General features: G+C 39.4%; 1 protein-coding gene across 1 annotated transcript; it reads right to left on the bottom strand.

Moving 5' to 3' along the window:
* Positions 1 to 7,778: 7,778 nt before the first annotated feature.
* Positions 7,779 to 21,652, bottom strand: LOC506594 (prostaglandin F synthase 1-like). The gene is made up of 7 exons (XM_025001370.2): positions 21,357 to 21,652; positions 15,931 to 16,098; positions 14,984 to 15,100; positions 14,117 to 14,194; positions 13,577 to 13,699; positions 10,836 to 10,945; positions 7,779 to 8,037 (listed from the first exon to the last, which is right to left on the bottom strand). Exons 1-7 carry the CDS (start codon positions 21,438 to 21,440, stop codon positions 7,779 to 7,781), a joined length of 939 nt encoding a protein of 312 aa, XP_024857138.2. The 5' UTR covers positions 21,441 to 21,652.
* Between the last annotated feature and the right edge of the window lie 239 nt (positions 21,653 to 21,891).

Below are 21,891 nucleotides of genomic sequence, written 5' to 3'. Positions count from 1 at the left end.
GGACTTTGTTGTTTATCCATTCTACATACACCAATTTGCATCCGCTCACCCCAAATTCCCAATCCAACCCTCTCTTGCCCCCTTCCCCCTTGGAAACCACCAGGCAATACTTGATAGCTTAGTAAAATACTTATATTAAGTAAAAAATAAGTATAGTTATAGTTCAGTCGCTCAGTCGTGTCTGACCCTTTGTGACCCCATGAACCTCAGCATGCCAGGCCTCCCTATCCATCACCAATTCCCGAAGTCCACCCAAACCCATGTCCATTCAGTCGGTGATGCCATTCAACTATCTCATCCTCTGTCATCCCCTTCTTCTCCTGCCCTCAATCTTTCCCAGCATCAGGGTCTTTTCCAATAAGTCAGCTCTTCCCATCAGGCGGCCAAAGTTTTGGAGTTTCAGCTTCAACATCAGTCCTTCCAATGAACACCCAGGACTGATCAATATGATTTAGGATGGACTGGTTGGATCTCCTAGCTGTCCAAGGGATTCTCAAGAGTCTTCTCCAACATCATAGTTCAAAAGCATCAATTCTTCAGTGCTGAGCTTCCTTTAGAGTCCAACTCTCACATCCATACATGACTACTGGAAAAACCACAGCCTTGACTAGACAGACCTTTGTTGACAAAGTAATGTCTCTGCTTTTTAATATGCTGTCTAGGTTGGTCATAATTTTCCTTCCAAGGAGTAAGTGTCTTTTAATTTCATGGCTGCAGTCACCATCTGCAGTGATTTTGGAGCCCCCAAAAATAAAGTCAGCCACTGTTTCCACTGTTTCCCCATCTATTTCCCATGAAGTCATGGGACCAGATGCCATGATCTTCGTTTTCTGAATGTTGAGCTTTAAGCCAACTTTTTCACTCTCTTCTTTCACTTTCAGCAAGAGCCTCTTTAGTTCTTCACTTTCTGCCATAAGGGTGGTGTCATCTGCATATCTGAGGTTACTGATATTTCTCCCAGCAATCTTGATTCCAGCTGTGCTTGCTCCAGCCCAGAGTTTCTCATGATGTACTCTGTGTATAAGTTAAATAAGCAGGGTGACAATATACAGCCTTGATGTACTCCTTTTCCTATTTGGAACCAGTCTGTTGTTCCATGACCAGTTCTAACTGTTGCTTCCTGACCTGCATATAGGTTTCTCAAGAGGCAGGTCAGGTGGTCTGATATTCCCATCTCTTTCAGAATTTTCCACAGTTTATCATGATCCACATAGTCAAAGGCTTTGGCATAGCCCATAAAGCAGAAATAGATGTTTTTCTGGGACTCTCTTGCTTTTTCCATGATCCAGCAGATGTTGGCAATTTGATCTTGGGTTCTTCTGCCTTTTCTAAAACCAGCTTGAACATCTGGAAGTTCACAGTTCACGTATTGCTGAAGCCTGGCTTGGAGAATTTTAAGTATCACTTTACTAGTGTGTGAGATGAGTGCAATTATACGGTAGTTTGAGCATTCTTTGGCATTGCCTTTCTTTGGGATTGGAATGAAAACCGACCTTTTCCAGTCCTGTGGCCACTGATGAGTTTTCCAGATTTGCTGGCATATTGAGTGCAGCACTTTCACAGCATCATCTTTCAGGATTTGAAAGAGCTCAACTGGAATTCCACCATATCCATTAGCTTTGTTCATAGTGATGGTTCCTAAGGCCCACTTGACTTCACATTCCAGGATGTCTGGCTCTAGGTGAGTGATCACACCGTCGTGATTTTCTGCGTCGTGAGGAGCTTTTTTGTACAGTTCTCCTGTGTATTCTTGCCACCTCTTCTTAAAATCTTCTGCTTCTGTGAGATCCCTACCATTTCTGTTCTTCATTGAGCCCATCTTTGCATGTAATGTTCCCTTGGTATCTCTAATTTTCTTGAAGAGATCTCTAGTCTTTCCCATTCTATTGTTTTCCTCTATTTCTTTGCACTGATAGCTGAGGAAGGGTTTCTTATCTCTCCTTGCTATTCTTTGGATCTCTGCATTCAAATGGGTATATCTTTCCTTTTTTCCTTTGCTTTTTGCTTCCCTTCTTTTCACAGCAATTTGTAAGTCCTCCTCAAACAGCCATTTTGCTTTTTTGCATTTCTTTTTCTTGGGGATGTTCTTGATTCCTGTCTCCTGTACCAATGTCATGAACTTTTGTCCATAGTTCATCAGGCACTCTGTCTATCAGATCTAGTCCCTTAAATCTATTTCTCACTTCCACTGTATAGTCATAAAAATAAGTATACAACCTGTATATTGAAGATGATTTCAAACTGTAAATAAGCACACACACATTTGTATAGGTAAGTCATGAAAGTATGAAATGAAATGTATTTATTTCATGACAAAAATTTTTAAGCATAAAAAATTATTCTCTGCCCTTTGACCTCATCTCTTCCTCACTGTGAGTTGTGTGTCTGCATTATGCATGGACCAGACCTCTCCCATCAGTGGGAACACCTGCTCAACCATGAAGAGCAACTTTCTCCCAGAATCAGTAAGACAGCTCCATAAAAGGTAATTCCTGTTTCATCCACCTTATTAGAACTGATTCAAATGTATTCTTTTTAATGGCTGAGTAATATCCATTGTGTATATGTACCACACTGGAGCCTATTATACAGAGTGAAGTAAGCCAGAAAGAAAAATACCAATACAGTATACTAACACATATACATGGAATTTAGAAAGATGGTAATGATAACCCTGTATGCAAGACAGCAAAAAAGACACAGATGTATAGAACAGTCTTTTGGACTCTGTGGGAGAGGGCGAGGGTGGGATGATTTGAGAGAATGGCATTGAAACATATATAATATCCTATGTGAGATGAATCGCCAGTCCAGGTTAGCTGCATGATACAGGATGCTCAGGTTTGGTGCACTGGGATGACCCAGAGGGATGGTATGGAGGGAGGTGGGAGCGGGGTTCAGGATGCGGAACGCGTGTACACCCGTGGCGGATTCATGTTGATGTGTGGCAAAACCAATACAGTATTGTAAAGTAATCAGCATCCAACTAAATAAATTTATATTAAAAAAAAAAAAAAAAAAGAAATGAAGAGAATCCAGGCCCAGAATGTAGATTTACGGACAATCACTGTCAAAGAGCTGCCCGAGCCCCTGGGGATACATCCCCACTGACAGACTCCTCTTCGGATTTCTATGCCATTTTTACAATGGAGACCAGCAAAGAGAAGTGGAGGAGGAACGAGAAATTTGGCTTAATTTAACAAAAGATTTGAAATGAAGCTGCTCCTTGTGTTGGTGTGAACAAAGATTCTATCTGAGTTTAAATCTGGTCTGATTTTTTAAATATATGATGTCATGTGAATAAAATGTCTTAAGAATACTGGGTGTTTTCGAAAGTAAGCTTTTACTAGCTCTGTGATCTTTGGTGTGTCATTTAAACTTCTCTTAACCTAGCTTTACTTATTTGTAGAGTAAGTACCTGCCCTTTCCATCTCAGAGGTCACGTTAAAATAATGAAAACACCAGGTGAAGCCAAAGTGAAGTAAAATGGAATTATTTCTGGGAAGGAGCTGGATGTAGTGCAAATAACATAGACATCGCAGTTAGGAGATTTGGGTTCAATTTAAGATTCTGTACTTAATCGCATGGTATTTATTTTGGCAGGTTGGGTTGCAAGAACTTGCAGTAAATAGTAGAGAAAAAAAAAGTTAATTCCTTCTTGACCTTGTAAGGGCTCATATGACCCACCATGATGATGCTTAGATCTGGATCATGTATACTGTTAATAACATCTTTTCATGCAGAACCCTCTCTCTCAAAACCTTCCATACCTGTGCCTGACTTCTAGAGGACAGAACAGTTCTCAGAGCTTCCTGGGTTACAGTTCTCAAATTTGACTCGAATAAAATTTTCCATTTCTTTCTTAGGTCGACTGATGTATTTTTCCACAAAGGAAAACACACCAAAGTTATTAAATGGGTTAATCAGAGGTTATCTTTATTTTCTATCATTTCCCTTTTATTTTCCAAATATTTTGTTATCAGGAAAAACTAATATCTTTATTTGAAGCCTTTATTATTTCACAAAATGTTGTTTTTTTAAATAAAAACAAGCTTTCAAAAGTTCACACACTTCATTTGAACACCTCCACCAACTACAGAAATGCTCTTCACAGCCCTAGAAGCAAGAAATTCTAGTAGAATGCATGGTAGATATCTCATAGTTAATATTCTTCAGAATATGGATACTCAGGGTGATCGATAACACTGGAAGAGAAAGAGGAGTACTAATTTATTAAATCAGTCATGTTGTCATAGTGAGTATTACTCTGTGATGTGGTCACGATGGGCTAAAACTTGAAATCTACAAAACACGTCCCTCCTTCTCCCCCAACAAGCACATATGCAGGTATCTGCTCCATGTGCACACGGCACATTCATGTGTAATATTCACTCTGCAGTGACAGGTAGTTTGACTCAGGTTACAATTTATATGATAGCACAACACTTATGGTTTATTGTGGAGGTTATTTCAGTCCTGGGTGTAACTTTTGACCCAATACGATGAGAATAATCACAGTTAAAGAATTAGTTGCTCTTTTTTTCATACATCCATCAAAAGAAAATATCAAGCATCACTCCCCCAATACAGGGTGCTTTCATTAATGAATTTCCAATTTATTGAAGAGATACCAAGTACACCTAAATAATCATAACTACTAAATATGATTAACTGCTTTCTTAATTTATAACTTATGAGAACACTTGTTATTCATTTGTTAGTATTACTGCTATTTTCTGTTTTTTCCTCATGTTCTGATTTTTCTTTCTAAATTTGTCCTTTTCTATTCAATTCATTAAAAAGTGTATTCTGAGAAAATTCATGTGCCAAGAGCTGTGTTGTTGACATAAAGTCACAAAGATAAATAAGTCTAGGCATTCAAGACTAAGGAGGGAGAACATAGATTTATACTTAAAATCTTTTGAGTATAGAAAAGTAGCTTTACACATGTTATTCATTTATCATTTGTTTTCTTAGAATTATGATATAGCTTTACAAACAAGAAGGGGAGTTTTGAGATCTTTCATTTGAAAGTGTCTTCATTTTATCACTAATTTGTGTTCCCTTCTCTCTAAACTCCCTTCCAACTTCTCTCTCATTAGTCTTCAGGCTCTTCAATCCTGGGATCCTTCTGCAGTTTTAGCTGGAATTCTGCATTAGTAAATAAGTCAAAGTCCAGGAGGTGGAGGCTCCCCAGGGGATGGACCGTGATGGACAAAGGCTACAATGGGTTGAGTCTTGACTCAGGAAACCAGAAACCCAGATGATCTTACCTGGGTGTGTCCTGCTAAGGACACAGTGGTCACTCACTAGAGGGTTAGTTAAGCTCATGATCTACTGGTAATTCAGCTTTGTGAGACAACAAGGATAAGGACGTGGGAGTTGTAATAGGGGGAAAAGTCCAATGAAGAGATAAACATGACGTAAATGGATGGTGTCATGGAAAAGAAATGTCCTTTAGGGAGAAAATCTACCAGACATTAGAAGGAAGGGGTGGAGGCAGGTCCAGTGTGAGTTCTCAGCACTGATGCATGTTGCCCTTCAAGGGCTTCCCTCCATAAAAACATTGACATGACATTTTACAATTGTGTTAGGATAAAAATGAATATGGGCTTCTCTGGTATCTCAGACTGTAAAGAATCTGCCTGCAATATGGGACACCAGGGTTCAATCCCTAGGTTGGGAAGATCCCCTGGAGGAGGGAATGGCAACTCACTCCAATATTCTTGCTTGGAGAATTCCATGAACAGAGGAACCTGGGGGGGCTACGGTCTATGGGGTCACAAAAGAGTCGGATACAACTGAACAACTAACACTTTCATTTTCAATTTCAAACATGAATATAATCCAGGACAGATTCATTATTACACAGTCACTATTAATCTGATCATTTCACCCAACTTTAAAAAGAATTAAATATGAACATTTTTTCATAGAGCTTTAAAGTGCAAGGCACTGTGCTCCATGTGTCTACTGGGTCCCTCAGCCCTGCGAGGTGGTACACCAGGCACAGTAATTAGGAGCACAAAGTAGTGAATTCACCACAATGTCAACTGGTGATTTTACTGATGGGCTGTCATGGGCCGCAATTACATTTCTATTGGTCAGAGACAGAACCCTGGGGGAAACCTCTGAGGTCTACAGGAAGCATCTGGTTTACTCCTACACTGGAAATCAGAACTGTCTTCCTAGAATTAAGCTTTTAAAAATCCTCATTCCCCTGCTGACCTGCCTGTTATAGTAAACAGTGTGTGAAACATCAGCAAGTCACTTACGGTAGAAATTCATAATATCTCATGTTTCTATTGATGCCATCAATTGTTTCCATGTCTTCTGGAGTCAGTTCAAAGTCAAACACCTGGAAGGAAGGAAGAATAACATTAACTGCTCCTCCAAGGAGCTGGCCTCCCGCTCTGGACTGGAGGAGTTTCCATGAAGGGGAGAAGAAGAGGGAACAGGGAAGCCGAGTCTGTCCTCAGCTTTCAGGTGAACAAGCCTGGGAGCCTCTGCTGAGTTCTCATCTCTCCTTCCTACACCTTCTCCTTCTCTGTCCACCTTACAAACATTACAGTACATCAGTCTTTCTAAGTGAATCACTTGAGACAGAAAACAAACTAAAATCCTCTTTTCCCAAATACACAGTCTTTGGACACTCCAGACTGAGAACCTGCTCCCAGAAAAAATGGTTAGTCAGTTCTGATCCCAGATATGAAGAAGATTTTTCCCCATTCACTGATGAGGGGGCATAGTGCTGTGCTGAGATGAAGAACAGGTTAGTTGCCACAGTTAAGCCAAATATATATGAAAATATATACAGAGAAGTGTTCAGGCTCCTCTGACAAGAGCCACATCCACCTGCTAGAGCAGAACTGCTGAGCTGTTCTGCACTGAACTGCAGATGCACGAGAGCCCAGCCAAGAGGACTCAAACAGCTGAGTGCAGGCTGTTTACCGAAGCACAGAATCAAGAGACACACATAACTGATCTCTGCATTAAATCTTGAAACTGGGGAGAGTTTCATGTACAGCTATGACTAAGGGTACAATGATGGTCTCCTACACACAAATCAAAAGACAACTCTGCAAAAATGGGCACAGTCTTGAACAGGAAATTTGCAAAAGCAGAAACTCAAGGAGATTAAATGCATGAAAGTGAAACATTAGTATTTAGGAAAATGCAAAACAAAACCACAATGATTTGTTAAGTTAAGGATCACTGCTGTAATTTGTATGCCCCCAAATTCACATGTTGGGACCTCACCCCACTGAGATGGTATTACAAATTAGAGCCTTTGAGGGTGATTAGGTCATGATGGTGGAGCCCTCAAGAATGAGCTTTAAACAATGTCATATTCATATAACATACTTGGGAGAGCTCTGATGCCCCCTCCACCATGTTAAGATACAAGGGAAAGCCTGTGACCTGGAGGAGGGCCCTCACTTGATCACACAGGCACCCTGACCTCAGATCTCCAGCTTTAGAACTGTGAGAAACAAATTTCAGTTGTTTCTAAGTCACCCGATCTTAAGTATTTTGTTAGAGCAGCCTAAATGGCCTACAAAAATCAAATAATGTAATTTTGTCAATTGAGAATGAAGAAAATATTTGTACAAGGTGACGGAATAAATTGACAGAGTGCTGGAACTAAAATCTCTATTTTCTGTCCAACCTGAACCCTCTCCAGCCATGCCACCTCTCTTGTTGCCACAGCAGGAGGAGAAAACCATCAGAAACACACACAAGGCATTCATGCACCAAGAAAAACAGGTAACTTGTCTTCATTCAAGGATAGTCTGAGAGCTGGACAAAGAATGACCCTTGTGAAGGATACTGCTTAGGAGCCCTCTGCCCACAGCCCCACTTATCATCACCTGTATGTTCTCTCTGATCCGCTTCTTGTTGTAACTCTTGGCCAGAACCACAACCCCACGTTGTATCTGGTAGCGAAGGGCAACCAGAGCTGGGGTCTGCTTGTGCTTTTTGGCAATGGCACAAAGAACCGGGTCCTCCAAAAGAATAGGGTAGTTTGGGTTCACCCTGGAAGGAAATTCAGAAATGCTGAGGAGTTGAAATTGAATACTCAGTTTCTAAGGAGGCTTTTCAAACAGATAAAGTAGGTCTACTCTAGACCAGTGTTTCTCAAAGTGTGGTCCAGGGACCAGAAGCATCAGTATCACCTGGAATCTTGTTAGAAATACAAATTCTATGGCTTAGCTGAAGACAAACTGAATCAGAATCTCAACTGTGTCATTTCCCAATCTGCATTTACAAAGTTCTCCCAGTCATTTGGATGCATGCTTGAGCTGAGACCAGTACTGCCAAACTTGTGGGTTTTTTCTTTTTTCTGTTTTACTTCTCAGTGGTTATTTTTCTTAATAATCATAGCTCTAAAATAAGTACAAAGGCAAGAAAATAAAAAGAGATGGACACAGGGAAATGTTTTTTTGTTTTTAATTTTCACTTTTCTGAAGTGTTGATAAAAATTGAGTAGTCCAAAAATGAGATTTCATCATTATTTGCATTGTGCAATACTCCTACAAACAAATTTTCACTAAAATGATTCAATTTGTGATTTTTTTGATCATCATAGATCTGGGTTGTTATTCAGTCACTCAGTCATGTCTGCCTATTTGCGCCCCATGGACTGCAGCATGCCAGGCTTATCTATCCTTCACTATCTCCCGGAGCTTGCTCAAACTTATGTCCATTGAGTCAGTTATCCATCCCACCATCCTATCTTCTGTCATCCCATTCGCCTCCTGCTTTCAATCTTTCCCAGAATCAAGGTCTTTTCTAATGAGTTGGTTCTTCACATCATATGGCCAAAGTATTGGAGCTTCAGTCAGCATTAGTCCTTCTAATGAATATTCAGGACTGAGTTCGTTTAGGATTGACTGGTTTGATCTCCTTGCAGTCCCTAGGAGGTACATTTCTTATCCTGAGTTTAGATATAAGGTGAGGGAGACTTGAAACTTTTATTACTAGCACCATGTTCATTTGTTAAAAAATAAGTAAGTCATGACTTAAGCTTATCTCTTAAGTGTTCAATGCAGAGACACTTGCATTAAAATCTACATACAACAAGACACATGAAATGTAAAAAAAATCAATTTGGCTTGTGATTGTAAGACAAAACAGAAGGATTATGTCCCATTTCTCTTCTCTTCCCATCAGTTAAATGTTATCTCCAGAGCACTGCATTCAGCTCAGTTCAGTTCAGTCAGTCAGTCGTGTCTGACTCTTTGCGACTCCATGGACTGCAGCATGCCATTCCTCCGTGTCCATCACCAACTCCTGGAGTTTACTCAAACTCATGTCTATTGAGTTACTGATGCCATCCAACCATCTCATCTTCTGTCATCCCCTTCTCCTCCTGTCTTCAATCTTTCCTAGCATCAGGGTCTTTTCCAGTAAGTCAGTTCTTTGAATCAGGTGGCCAAAGGATTTGAGTTTCAGCTTCAGCATTAGTCCTTCCAATGAATATTCAGGACTGATTTCCTTTAGGATTTACTGGTTGGATCTCCTTGCAGTCCAAGGGACTCTCAGGAGTCTTCTCCAACACCACAGTTCAAAAGTATCAATTCTTTGGTGCTCAGCTTTCTTTACAGTCCAACTCTCACATCCATACATCACCACGGGAAAAACCAGAGCTTTAACTAGATGGACCTTTGTTGGAGAAGTAATGTCTCTGCTTTTTAACATTCTGTCTAGGTTGGTCATAGCTTGTCTTCCAAGGAGCAAGGGTCTTTTAATTTCATGGCTGCAGTCACCATCTGCAGTGATTTTGGAGCCCCCCAAAATAAAGACTTTTAGTGTTTCTGTTGTTTCCCCATCTATTTGCCATGATGTGATGGGACTGGATGACATGATCTTAGTTTTTTGAATGTTGAGCTTTAAGCCAACTTTTTTACTCTCCTCTTTCACTTTCATCAAGAGGCTCTTTAGTTCTTCTTCACTTTCTGCCATAAGAGTGGTATCATCTGTGTATCTGAGGTTATTGATATTTTCCCCAGCAATCTTGATTCCAGCTTGTGCTTCATCCAACCCAGCATTCTGCATGATGTACTCTGCATATAAATTAAATAAGCAGGGTGACAATATACAGGCTTGATGTACTCTTTTACTGATTTGGAACCATTCTTTTGTTCCATGTACAGCTCTAACTGTTGCTTCTTGACCTGCTTACAGATTTCTCAGTAGGCAGCTCATGTGGTCTGGTATTCCCATCTCTTTAAGAATTTTCCAAGTGTTGTGATCCACACAGTCAAAGGCTTTGGTGTAGTCAGTAAAGCAGAAGTAGATGTTTTTCTGGAATTCTCTTGCTTTTTTGATGATCCAGAGGATGTTGGCAATTTGATCTCTGGTTCCTTCTGTCTTTTCTAAATCCAGCTTGAACATCTGGAAGTTCATGTACTGTTGAAGCCTAGCTTGGAGAATTTTGAACATTACTTTGCTAGCATGTGAAATGAGTGCAATTGTGAGGTAGTTTGAACATTCTTTGGAATTGCCTTTCTTTGAGATTGGAATGAAAACGGACCTTTTCCAGTCCCGTGGAACCCCATGAACAGTATGAAAAAAACACTGTGTATATTATTATAAAAATATTTTCTCAAAATTTGAGTTTTATGGATTTCCCTGGTTGACCAGTGGTTAAGACTTCATCTTCCAGTTCAGGGGTTGAGGGTTTGATCTTTGGTCAGGGAGCTAAGATCCCATATGCCTTGAAGCCCAAAAACCAAAACATAAAACAGAAACAGTATTGTAACAAATTCAGTAAAGACTTAAAAAAATTGATTTTCAGAGTAACTGCCTGTGGCCTTCAGTAATGTTCATACCATTTTGATGACCGCTGGGCCCCCAGAGCACCATAGGCAACCAGGACAATATCGTGTGACTTGCAGAACTCCAGCAGCTTGCTCTGATTGAGATAAGGGTGACATTCCACCTGTAGAACACCAACAGAGAAGAGTTGTCAAGTTATATGAAAAGGTAATATGTCAGAGGAAGCATAAAAGTAAAAATTACATATGCTAAAGAAAAAAAAAAAAAACCTGTGCAAATCAAATTACAACTGGAAACATCAACCTCAATAATGATTTAAAAAAAAAAAACAAATTTTATCTCTGTTTCCTGAAAAGATTAAAAAAAAAAAAGTAATAATTCCTGAGAACAAGCAACTCTAGGAACCAGATCTTGGTTACTAAATACCGCTGAACACCACCAAGACATATGTCTAATTCCAGACTGGAGACAGAAAAAGAGCTGTTAGAATCTTGGGACTATAGGACCTAGTGTGATGGGAGGGGATCTAGTGTGATGGAAGGGGGAGGTCCCACTGGTGGCATTTGGGTAAACTTGAGCATCAAAAAGAATTATGAGTGAAAACAAATGTAGCACACAGAATAAATAAAAATCCCTGAGGCTCTAGTAATGAGAGCGGGAGAAAGAACAAAACTATTTTCTTCCATGGATGGTGAGTAGTACAATAAATCCTTTCTCAGAAACTGACAATTAATGGGAAGGAGTTAAGTTTTTACCCTGTCTTACAGGAATAAGTGCATTTTATGTTGACTTAATGAAGGAATTTTGTCTTTACAATAAAATGTTAGGTCAGGAGATTAAAAATATTGCTTAAAATTGAAAATATTGAAAAATATCCCAATTAAATAATTAATGCATATGGGAGTCATTGAAGGATTCTCAACCATTTTGTGAAAATTTGGGGGAAATCGAAATTCCTCTGATGAAAGTTATTATCCGAAAGATGACTAGATAATTTCAACAGGGAAGTACACACTTCCAAACAAAAAATCTAGCTACCAGTAGTTTTACCAGGAGAACAAAATACCACTATTCACAGAAGGACAACTTGTCATCACATGCTTCCTACTCAGGTGTATGTGAGAGGCACAGCACACAAGGACACCCACGGCTGATTCATGTGAATGTATGGCAAAAACCACCATAATACTGTAAAGTAATCATCAGCCTCCAGTTAAAATAAGTTAAAAAAAATAAAGATTTATGGAGAATGGAAAAGTAAAAGGACGTTTTCTTGTCAAATGTAGTAAGGAATTCAGATTTAAATACTAATTTACATAAACTAGAACCAGACAAACAAGTTAATCAATGTCACAAAATAATGATGATAAATACAGTGTGTTTGTTGAGAACTTGTCTCGCTATCTTCATGACATAATGATTCAGTGACGATTCTAGGTTAAAAACCATGAAAAATATGACTCAAAGTGACATGTGAACCATATCAGATCCAGGTTGTCAAAACATAATATATATATTTATTATATAAATCCATAGAATTAAATATATATATATATATACACACACACTATTGTATCCTTAACTGTTCTAATATCTGAAATTTTTCACAATAAAAACATGGAAGTAAAACTGATACCAGAATCACATTAATTTCTTAACTTTTATAACTAAAATATATATATATATTTCTTGAATTGTGTAAGCTACACTTTCCATATAAGATTCTTTTTCTTTGACTCCAACTTGTAACTTAAAGACATTATGGTACGTATGAAATAAGACTGTTGCAGAAGGGTGAAGATTACATGACATATGTATCACATCTCAGGTATACGGCATATCTAGATCTGTCAAACTTAGAATTAAACAGCAGAGAGATGGTCACCAGGGGCTAGGAGGAGGGGGGAATCTGGAACTGATAAGCATGATGTGAAGTCTCAATTATACAAGATGAATGAATTTTAGATCTGCTTCCAACACTGTCCCTATAATAAACAACACTGTATTGTATTATATGAATACTTCAAAACTTGCTATGAGGTTAGGTCTCATGGTCTTCTTTTACCACAATAAGGTAAAAAATAGAACCAAAAAAAGTTCGAGAACAGAAACAGACATAGAAAAGTGAGTTTAATCAGTTAATTTCGTGATGGACATTGATGGGACAACCAGTCCAAGCTTGAGTAAATCACAAGGTGTGCTCTACGATTGAGTAAGTATTCCTGAATGAATATTTCATCAGTGGTTAGTATCACCATAAGCCTTTAACTTCATCCATCAAACTTGATGAACTTTAATAGCCTCCAGCAAACTTGGTTGAAGACCCATAAATGCAGAGAAACCAAGACAAAGGATTCAGGCATTCAAACTCCACACAAACTCTTAACACCCATCTCAGCTGATTTTTCTCTTTGTTTACTTCCTGTTCCATGTTTCATTAATGTACATAGTTCCCTCTGAGATGCTTTGTGACATCTGATTTCTGGTCATGCTTTAAGCTCAGGGGAAAAACCCCTTTCTCTAAGTTCTGGGTGTTGAGTCTAACTCCTTTTCACTTCCCTCAGTTCCTACCCACAATTTAGCAGGAAGCCCGCCCCGCCTTTTCCACCCAGACTTTATCAGTCAGAGATACTGTTATGGATTCTATTTACACTGTCCAGGCAGAGGCTCTGCTCTCTAGAATCCTATGTCCACAAAGGTCAAATGAACAGGAGGGAAGGCCAGACAGACATCTGGCTCCAGTGTAAGAAGGAGGTTGTGAAGAGCAGGAGGGAGAGGAGTCAAGTCTGCTCACCTGGTTGCAGACGGGCTTGTACTTGAGCCCCGGCTTGTTCAGGATCTTCTCCAGCTGCTTGTGATTGAAGTTGGACACCCCAATAGACTTGGTCAGCCCTGCATCCTTACACTTCTCCAGGGCCTGGGAGGGAGGGGTGGTGAACAGTCATGAACAGTCACTTGGAATGGGCAATAAAACAAGGTTAATGGCTGAAAAAAAATTGTTAAAAGTGTCTCTTGTCAAAAATTAGCATTGATTATAAGGAAGGAAAAAATGGAAAAGTTCATGACACAGGAAGAATTACAGTTAGAAAAACCCTGGAGAAGACATAATACATGGAAAACAATAGATGCCTATGTTACCATCCCAAATTCTTCTCCACTGTTCTTCTCTGTGAACATTTCAGCAATGGTTTCCTCCCCACAACCCCAGCATCCCAGCCCTTAGATTCATGAACTGCTGAGTCTGATGGGCCACAGCCCATTCTCACAGGTGGAAGAAATGAGGAGGTTCCCTATCTCCTGGCTCCTCCCCTGGTTTTCTCTTCCCTGGACTCACTTCCCACGTGTGACGGAGATCCACTGAGTCAAGTATCAGTTTTCCATCTTCACCTGTTGGCAAAATTTCCTCCCCTGGCTGGAATAGAAGCAGTCATTTTAGAGGTGTTACAAAACGATTTCCCCACACTTAGCCAAACAGCCAGGCACATCTAGGACCAGGGCATCAAACCTCTATGAGATAGGTTTACAACATTCTAGATACTAATATTTGCAAAGTGCTTTACAAATGGAGTTTTGAGAAATGTGTTTAGAAGGCAATTTTCCACTAATCTCTTACACTTACATTTTGATAAATACAATTTTCCTCCATTCTAATGGGGACTGTCAATGACTTACTTGAATTTTTTTCTGCATCTTTTACTTTCCTCTTGCAAAATACCTCCATTGCACTGGGAGTGACTGTAAGTTATGCCTTACTTCTGGCATTAAAATTGCAAACTTGACCTGGGCTAAATATCAGACTTCCTTTTCCCTTTGAGCATCAGGTGCCCTAGGGCAGGCATATGAACCAGCAAGGCTCTCCTTAGGTTGATATGGAATGTGGAAGATCTAGACATGCTCTCAAATGTTCATGACCATGAGTCTTGAGGCCCCAAAGGCCATATTTGCCACCGATCAAAAATGTTCAGTGAAAATAAAACAAACCAAGAGTAATGCCATGATAAGAGATAGAAAAATGGACCCATTTCTAAGAATACTACAACTCAACTTTCCTCAGTGTAGAGTACACCCTACACTGTACTATGAAAAATACTTAAGTACTATGAAAAAAGTACTATGAAAAATCTTAAGCCAACCATCCATGGAAGCTGATAGACATTGTGACACATGAAATAAGATAGAGGTGATCATACAAATTGCCAACCTTCAGAGGCACTGGAGTATGAATAAGATAGAGATCAACATAGTCCAGTTGAAGGCTTTTCAGTGACTTTTCCAAGGCTGATTGGACCAACTCTGGTTGAAGGGATGTGGACCAAAGCTGCAGAGGTTAAATAATAGAAGTTATATTAAATGAAGGCAGTAGGTCATTTTGTTTGTCTTGTTTCATTTAATGATTAAACATTTTTATTGCTTAGAAATGGATGACTACTGGGAAAAATGCTCCTTTTTTTCTTGAGTTCCATTTTTTATCTAACCCACCCATGCAAACTTTATTTGACTGAATTTATCATCAGTACATCATTCATAATAGAATAAAATTAATCAAGATAAATAACATTATAAAATAATTACCATGCCTATCATCTGAATTGTGTTTAATACAGCGTAAAAGCACAAACTTAGTCTAATTCAACCAGTCCTCTCAGAATTAATTAGCATTTTGTTTACATAACTGTAGAAAAAAAAGTATTTTGAACATATTAACATGAGCAGAACATAATTCAAGACACTTTGGCTAGATCTTGTGGAATATACAAAATCCCTCTCCTAATGTTCTCTCTTATTCTTAGAGTTGAGAACTGAAATTCAGAATGTGAAGAAATTTGAGAAACTCACCCAGATGATAAGAAAAGCTATAATCTATTCACACTTCTGTATGAATCCTTAGACCATACTAAATCACACTCCTCTGGTCTAGGCTCAGAGAAGGAAAGTGACTTGAAAATTTGAACAGAGCAGCAAAGAAAAAGTTGGTATCACTTTCTATTTTTGGGCAGGGGAGGAGGAAACTACATTTAACATATAAATATGTGTGGAAAGAAAGCTGTATCAGTAAACAACATTCACCTAATTACTGATCCTATTACATAATTATCACCTGCATACAACTAGTTGTACACACGTGCACACACACAACACACAAATCACCTTTGAAGTGTAGAATATGTCTTCTCTCTTCACAGTGCCATCGGCAATCTTGCTTCGAATGGCTTGGCCAACCTGCTCTTCATTTCTGTACGCATGAGCACTGTCAATGTGGCGGAACCCAACCTCTATAGCGAATCTGGTGACCTCCAGAGCTTCACTCTTAGGAACCTACATAAGCAACAAAGGTAGAATTAAACATCCCCATGATTAAGAAATTGCTGAGCCACAAGCTTTGATCTTTCCAATAATCAACTTTTCTTTGTGCTTTTGGTTCATTCTGCATGTGTGGTGATGAACCCATGACAGTTTTCCTGAACTTTCCTGGTCGGTGATTAAATGGATGACCAGGAACCCTTCAATCCCAGGTGATCAGTGGTTGATCACAGGTATCAAACGACCCCAAGAAAAACTCCAGATTCAGTGATTTTCTGGAAAAAATTGTAATACTTAGCATAAAGTGGTATTCATGGATACAATTCACACTGTGAGATGCTTGAAGCAAAATCCACAAAGGTATAAAGTACCTGGTAAAAGCATCAAGAAAGGAGTACGTCGAGGCTGTATATTGTCACCCTGCTTATGTAACATATGCAAAGTACATCATGCAAAATGCTGGCCTGCATGAAGCACAAGCTGGAATCAAGATTGCCAGGAGAAATATCAATAAACTCAGATATGCAGATGACACCACTCTTAAGGTAGAAAGTGAAGAGGAACTAAAGAACCTCTTGATGAAAGTGAAAGAGAAGAGTGAAGAAGCTGGCTTAAAATTCAACATTCAAAAAGTCAAGATCATGGCATCTGATCCCAACACTGCATGGCAAATAGATGGAGAAACAATGGAAACAGTCAGAGACTTTATTTTCTCGGGCTCCAAAATCACTGCAGATGGTGACTGCAGCCATGAAATTTAAAAAAAGCTTGCTTCTTGGAAGAAAAGCTATGACCAATGTACATAACATATTAAAAATCAGAGACATTACTTTGCCAGCAAAGGTCTGTCTAATCAAAGCTCTGGTTTTTCCAGTAGTCATGTATGGATGTGAGAGTTGGACTGTAAAGAAAGCTGAGTGCAGAAGAATCGATGCTTTTGAACTATGGTGTTGGAGAAGACTCTTGAGTCCCTTGGACTGCAAGGAGATCAAACCAGTCCATCCTAAAGAAAATCAGTCCTGAATATTCATTGGAAGGACTGATGTTGCAGCTGAAACTCCAATACTTTGGCCACCTGATGTGAAGAATAGACTCACTGGAAAAGACCCTGATGCTGGGAAAGATTGAAGGTAGGAGGAGAAGGGGACAACAGAGGATGAGAAAGTTGGATGGCATCACTGACTTGATGGACATGAGTGTGAGTAAGCTCCAGGAGTTGGTGATGGACAGGGAAGCCAGGCGTGCTGCAGTCCATGGGTTCCAAAGAGTTGGACACGACTGAGCAACTGAACTGAGCTGAAAAGCATCAAGAAACCAGGTGAAATCTTCTGGGACCTCTGTCTACCAGTGAAGCCACATAGAATACACCAAATAAAATCTGTATGTATTCAAGTTTTACAAACCAATATTCTCATATAATTATCCATTGTTAATGATTAACACAATCAAACTAATAACAGCTCTGTCACCTCATATGGATAACTTTTGGCTGTGGGGAGAATACTTAATATCTAGTTTCTTAGCAAATCTCATGAATACAATCCATTTTTTAAACTATAGTTACCACGCTCTACATTACATCTCAGAACTTATCTTATAACTGAAGGTCTGTATCCTTGACCATTATCTTGCCATTTCCCCCTGCATGTACTCAGTTTCTGATCACCATTCCTCTACTCTCTGCTTCTGAGTTTCACTTTTTTAGATTCCACCAACAAAGAGATTAGGCAGTATTTGTCTTCCTACTTCTGGCTTATTTCACTTAGTTTAATATTCTCCAGGTTCCTCCATGTTGTTGCAAGTGGCAAAAGGATAACTTCTTTTATAAAGGCTGAATAATATTCCATTTGTTTTTATGTGACTTAGAATCTTTCCTTTTTCAAGGAGGTAGATCCTTGGTCTAATTGCCCTCTTTTGGCTCTAGTCCCTGTTTAACTTAAATGCAGGGGCATTCAGGGATGTACTGAGTAATGAACCAGTGAGCTTCAAAAATAGCCTAAACCCTTCCCTCCCCTCAGTCCACTTTGCTCTACAAAGTAAACAAGCACTTTGCTAATAGTTTACTTTGTTGTGCAGAAGCTTTTAAGTTTAATTAGGTCCCATTTGTTTATTTTTGCTTTTATTTCCAGTATTCTGGGAGGTGGGTCATAGAGGATCCTGCTGTGATGTATGTCGGAGAGTGTTTTGCCTATGTTCTCCTCTAGGAGTTTTATAGTTTCTGGTCTTACGTTGAGATCATTAATCCATTTTGAGTTTATTTTTGTGTATGGTGTTAGAAAGTGTTCTAGTTTCATTCTTTTACAAGTGGTTGACCAGTTTTCCCAGCACCACTTGTTAAAGAGATTGTCTTTAATCCATTGTATATTCTTGCCTCCTTTGTCAAAGATAAGGTGTCCATATGTGCATGGATTTATCTCTGGGCTTTCTATTTTGTTCCATTGATCAATATTTCTGTCTTTGTGCCAGTACCATACTGTCTTGATAACTGTGGCTTTGTAGTAGAGCCTGAAGTCAGGTAGGTTGATTCCTCCAGTTCCATTCTTCTTTCTCAAGATCGCTTTGGCTATTCGAGGTTTTTTGTATTTCCATACAAATTGTGAAATTATTTGTCCTAGCTCTGTGAAGAATACCTTTGGTAGCTTGATAGGGATTGCATTGAATCTATAAATTGCTTTGGGTAGTATACTCATTTTCACTATATTGATTCTTCAAATCCATGAACATGGTATGAAGCAACTGACAAACAACTAATCTCAAAAATATACAAGTAACTCCTACAGCTCAACTCCAGAAAAATAAATGACCCAATCAAAAAATGGGCCAAAGAACTACATAGACATTTCTCCAAAGAAGACATACAGATGGCTAACAAACACATGAAAAGATGCTCAACATCCCTCATTATCAGAGAAATGCAAATCAAAACCACTATGAGGTATCATTTCACGCCAGTCAGAATGGCTGCAATCCAAAAGTCTACAAGCAATAAATGCTGGAGAGGGTGTGGAGAAAAGGGAACTCTCTTACATTGTTGGTGGGAATGCAAACTAGTACAGCCACTATGGAGAACAGTGTGGAGATTCCTTAAAAAACTGGAAATAGAACTGCCTTATGATCCAGCAATCCCACTGCTGGGCATACACACTGAGGAAACCAGAAGGGAAAGAGACACATGTACCCCAATGTTCATCGCAGCACTGTTTATAATAGCCAGGACATGGAAGCAACCTAGATGTCCATCAGCAGATGAATGGATAAGAAAGCTGTGGTACATATACACAATGGAGTATTACTCAGCCATTAAAAAGAATACATTTGAATCAGTTCTAATGAGGTGGATGAAACTGGAACCTATTATACAGAGTGAAGTAAGCCAGAAAGGAAAACACCAATACAGTACACTAACGCATATATATGGAATTTAGAAAGATGGTAACAATAACCCTGTGTACGAGACAGCAAAAGAGACACTGATGTATAGATCAGTCTTATGGACTCTGTGGGAGAGGGAGAGGGTGGGGAGATTTGGGAGAATGGCATTGAAACATGTATAATATCTTGTATGAAACGAGTCGCCAGTCCAGGTTTGATGCACGATACTGGATGCTTGGGGCTGGTGCACTGGGACGACCCAGAGGGAGGGTATGGGGAGGGAGGAGGGAGGAGGGTTCAGGATGGGGAACACAGGTATACCTGTGGTGGATTCATTTTGATATTTGGCAAAACTAATACAATATTGTAAAGTTAAAAAAAAAAAAAAGATACTGTGTAGAGACAAATCAATAAAGTTGCCACATAAGCCAAAAAAAAACAAACAAGCACTGTCTTCTATCTCCAAAGTATTTCTGAATATTTCCTTCTGTTTTGTAGATGAAAAAAGTGGGACTCAAAGTTTAAGGACCAGTTCCTCATCACAACCACATACTCTTTTTTTTAAATTTAAATTTATTTATTTTAATTGGAGGCTAATTACAATATTGTATTGGTTTTGCCATACATCAACATGAATCTGCCACAGGTGTACATGTGTTCCCCATCCTGAACCCCCCTCCCACCTCCCTCCTCGTACCATCCCTCTGGGTCATCCCAGTGCACCAGCCCCAAGCATCCTGTATCCTGCATCGAACCTGGACTGGCAATTTGTTTCTTATATGATATTATACATGTTTCAATGCCATTCTCCCAAATCATCCCACCCTCGCCCTCTCCCACAGAGTCCAAAAGACTGTTCTATACATCTGTGTCTCTTTTGCTGTCTTGCATACAGGGTTATCATTACCAACTTTCTAAATTCCATATATATGTGTTAGTATACTGTATTGGTGTTTTTCTTTCTGGCTTACTTCACTCTGTATAATAGGCTCCAGTGTCATCCATCTCATTAGAACAGATTCGAATTTATTCTTTTTAATGGCTGAGTAATACTCCATTGTGTATATGTACCACAGCTTTCTTATCCATTCATCTGCTGATAGACATCTAGGTTGCTTCCACGTCCTGGCTATTATAAACAGTGCTGCGATAAACAGTGAGGTACCACATACCACATACTCTTAAGGAAAAGATGGGCAGCCAATTTTCTGGCTTCCAGTCTAGAGTCTTGTCCACTAGGCTCTCTTATGCACAAGGGCTGAAGAGTATAGTAAAAATAAAATACAAACCCTACAATTGAAATCTTTCCTGAAAGAGTGTAGCTTATCCCCTCTAATGAAGCTATACTTTCCATTAGAATAAGCTTCCAAGCAGAAACAGAAGTACAGGTCAAAACACAACTGGAGTGTTTCTTGCTTGGCACCGAGCAGGTATTTCACAATAGAAAAGCAATTCTCTCCCATTAGTTTTCAGTCACCTCATCTTCAGGATCTTCTACCTCAAATACTTCTCTGGGTCATGTGTTTTTGGAAGAAGGAAAGGGTTCTGGAATTAATGAAACATACAGAGAAACCCCACCATTACAATGCTCCTCAAAGCAAAGCAGCTGACAGTCAGCATTCTTGACAGCCGAGTCTCACCTCTTCCGCCAAGCTGGGAAAGAGATGGAAACTTCAGGGGAACCCAGAGTAATCTGAAGGTGAGCACAGCCTCAGACCCTGATGCAGGGTAGAGACTGGATGCTCTCTCCTCTTTCACAGGGCACGGTTCTAGCCTGGTTAGTGGAACCACGTGATCCTCCCAGAGTCACACAGGAGCTCAGTGCTTGACAACCAAAGTCCCCTTCCTCTCATGTTACATCCACTACTATTTATATCTCAACCCCAAACCACTACTCTTACCTCCTCAGGTGTATAGGTTCCAAATCCCAGGATAGGAATGAAGTGGCCATCATTAAGCTTCACCCTCTGGCATTGGGTTTCCATTGCCTGTTGCTCCTCTGGGTAAGCAGACTGATTTTTTTTTCTTCTGCCTTCACAGGTTATATGTAATAGGAAGGTAACGCCACAGCTGCACTGTCCAATGTTAGCAGATACATTGTAGGAGGAGCATGAGTAAATCAGTTCCCATGGAGTAAGAAGAGAATTAAAGCCAGTTAACTTGCTTGGTTTTTTTTATCAGTATAATCTTAGGATACATTTTGATGAGGTTGGCTGAACAAGTATAAACTGTATGTTAGACTAGAAACTTCCACATAGCAATCTTTTTTCATTTTTCTAAGTATGAAGCTGAATCTTACAGTACAAATACACACATACAGAGAATCACACAATTTAAAGGAGTGATCAATAAGCATTTTAAAAAATCTTCAGTTCAGTTCAGTTGAGTTGCTCAGTCGTGTCCGACTCTTTGCGACCCCATGAATCTCAGCATGCC

Source organism: Bos taurus, chromosome 13, assembly GCF_002263795.3.
Source record: "Bos taurus isolate L1 Dominette 01449 registration number 42190680 breed Hereford chromosome 13, ARS-UCD2.0, whole genome shotgun sequence".
NCBI classification, from domain to species: domain Eukaryota; kingdom Metazoa; phylum Chordata; class Mammalia; order Artiodactyla; family Bovidae; genus Bos; species Bos taurus.
The sequence above is the reverse complement of the archived record's forward strand: the minus strand, read 5'-3'. Positions and strand labels throughout refer to the sequence as shown.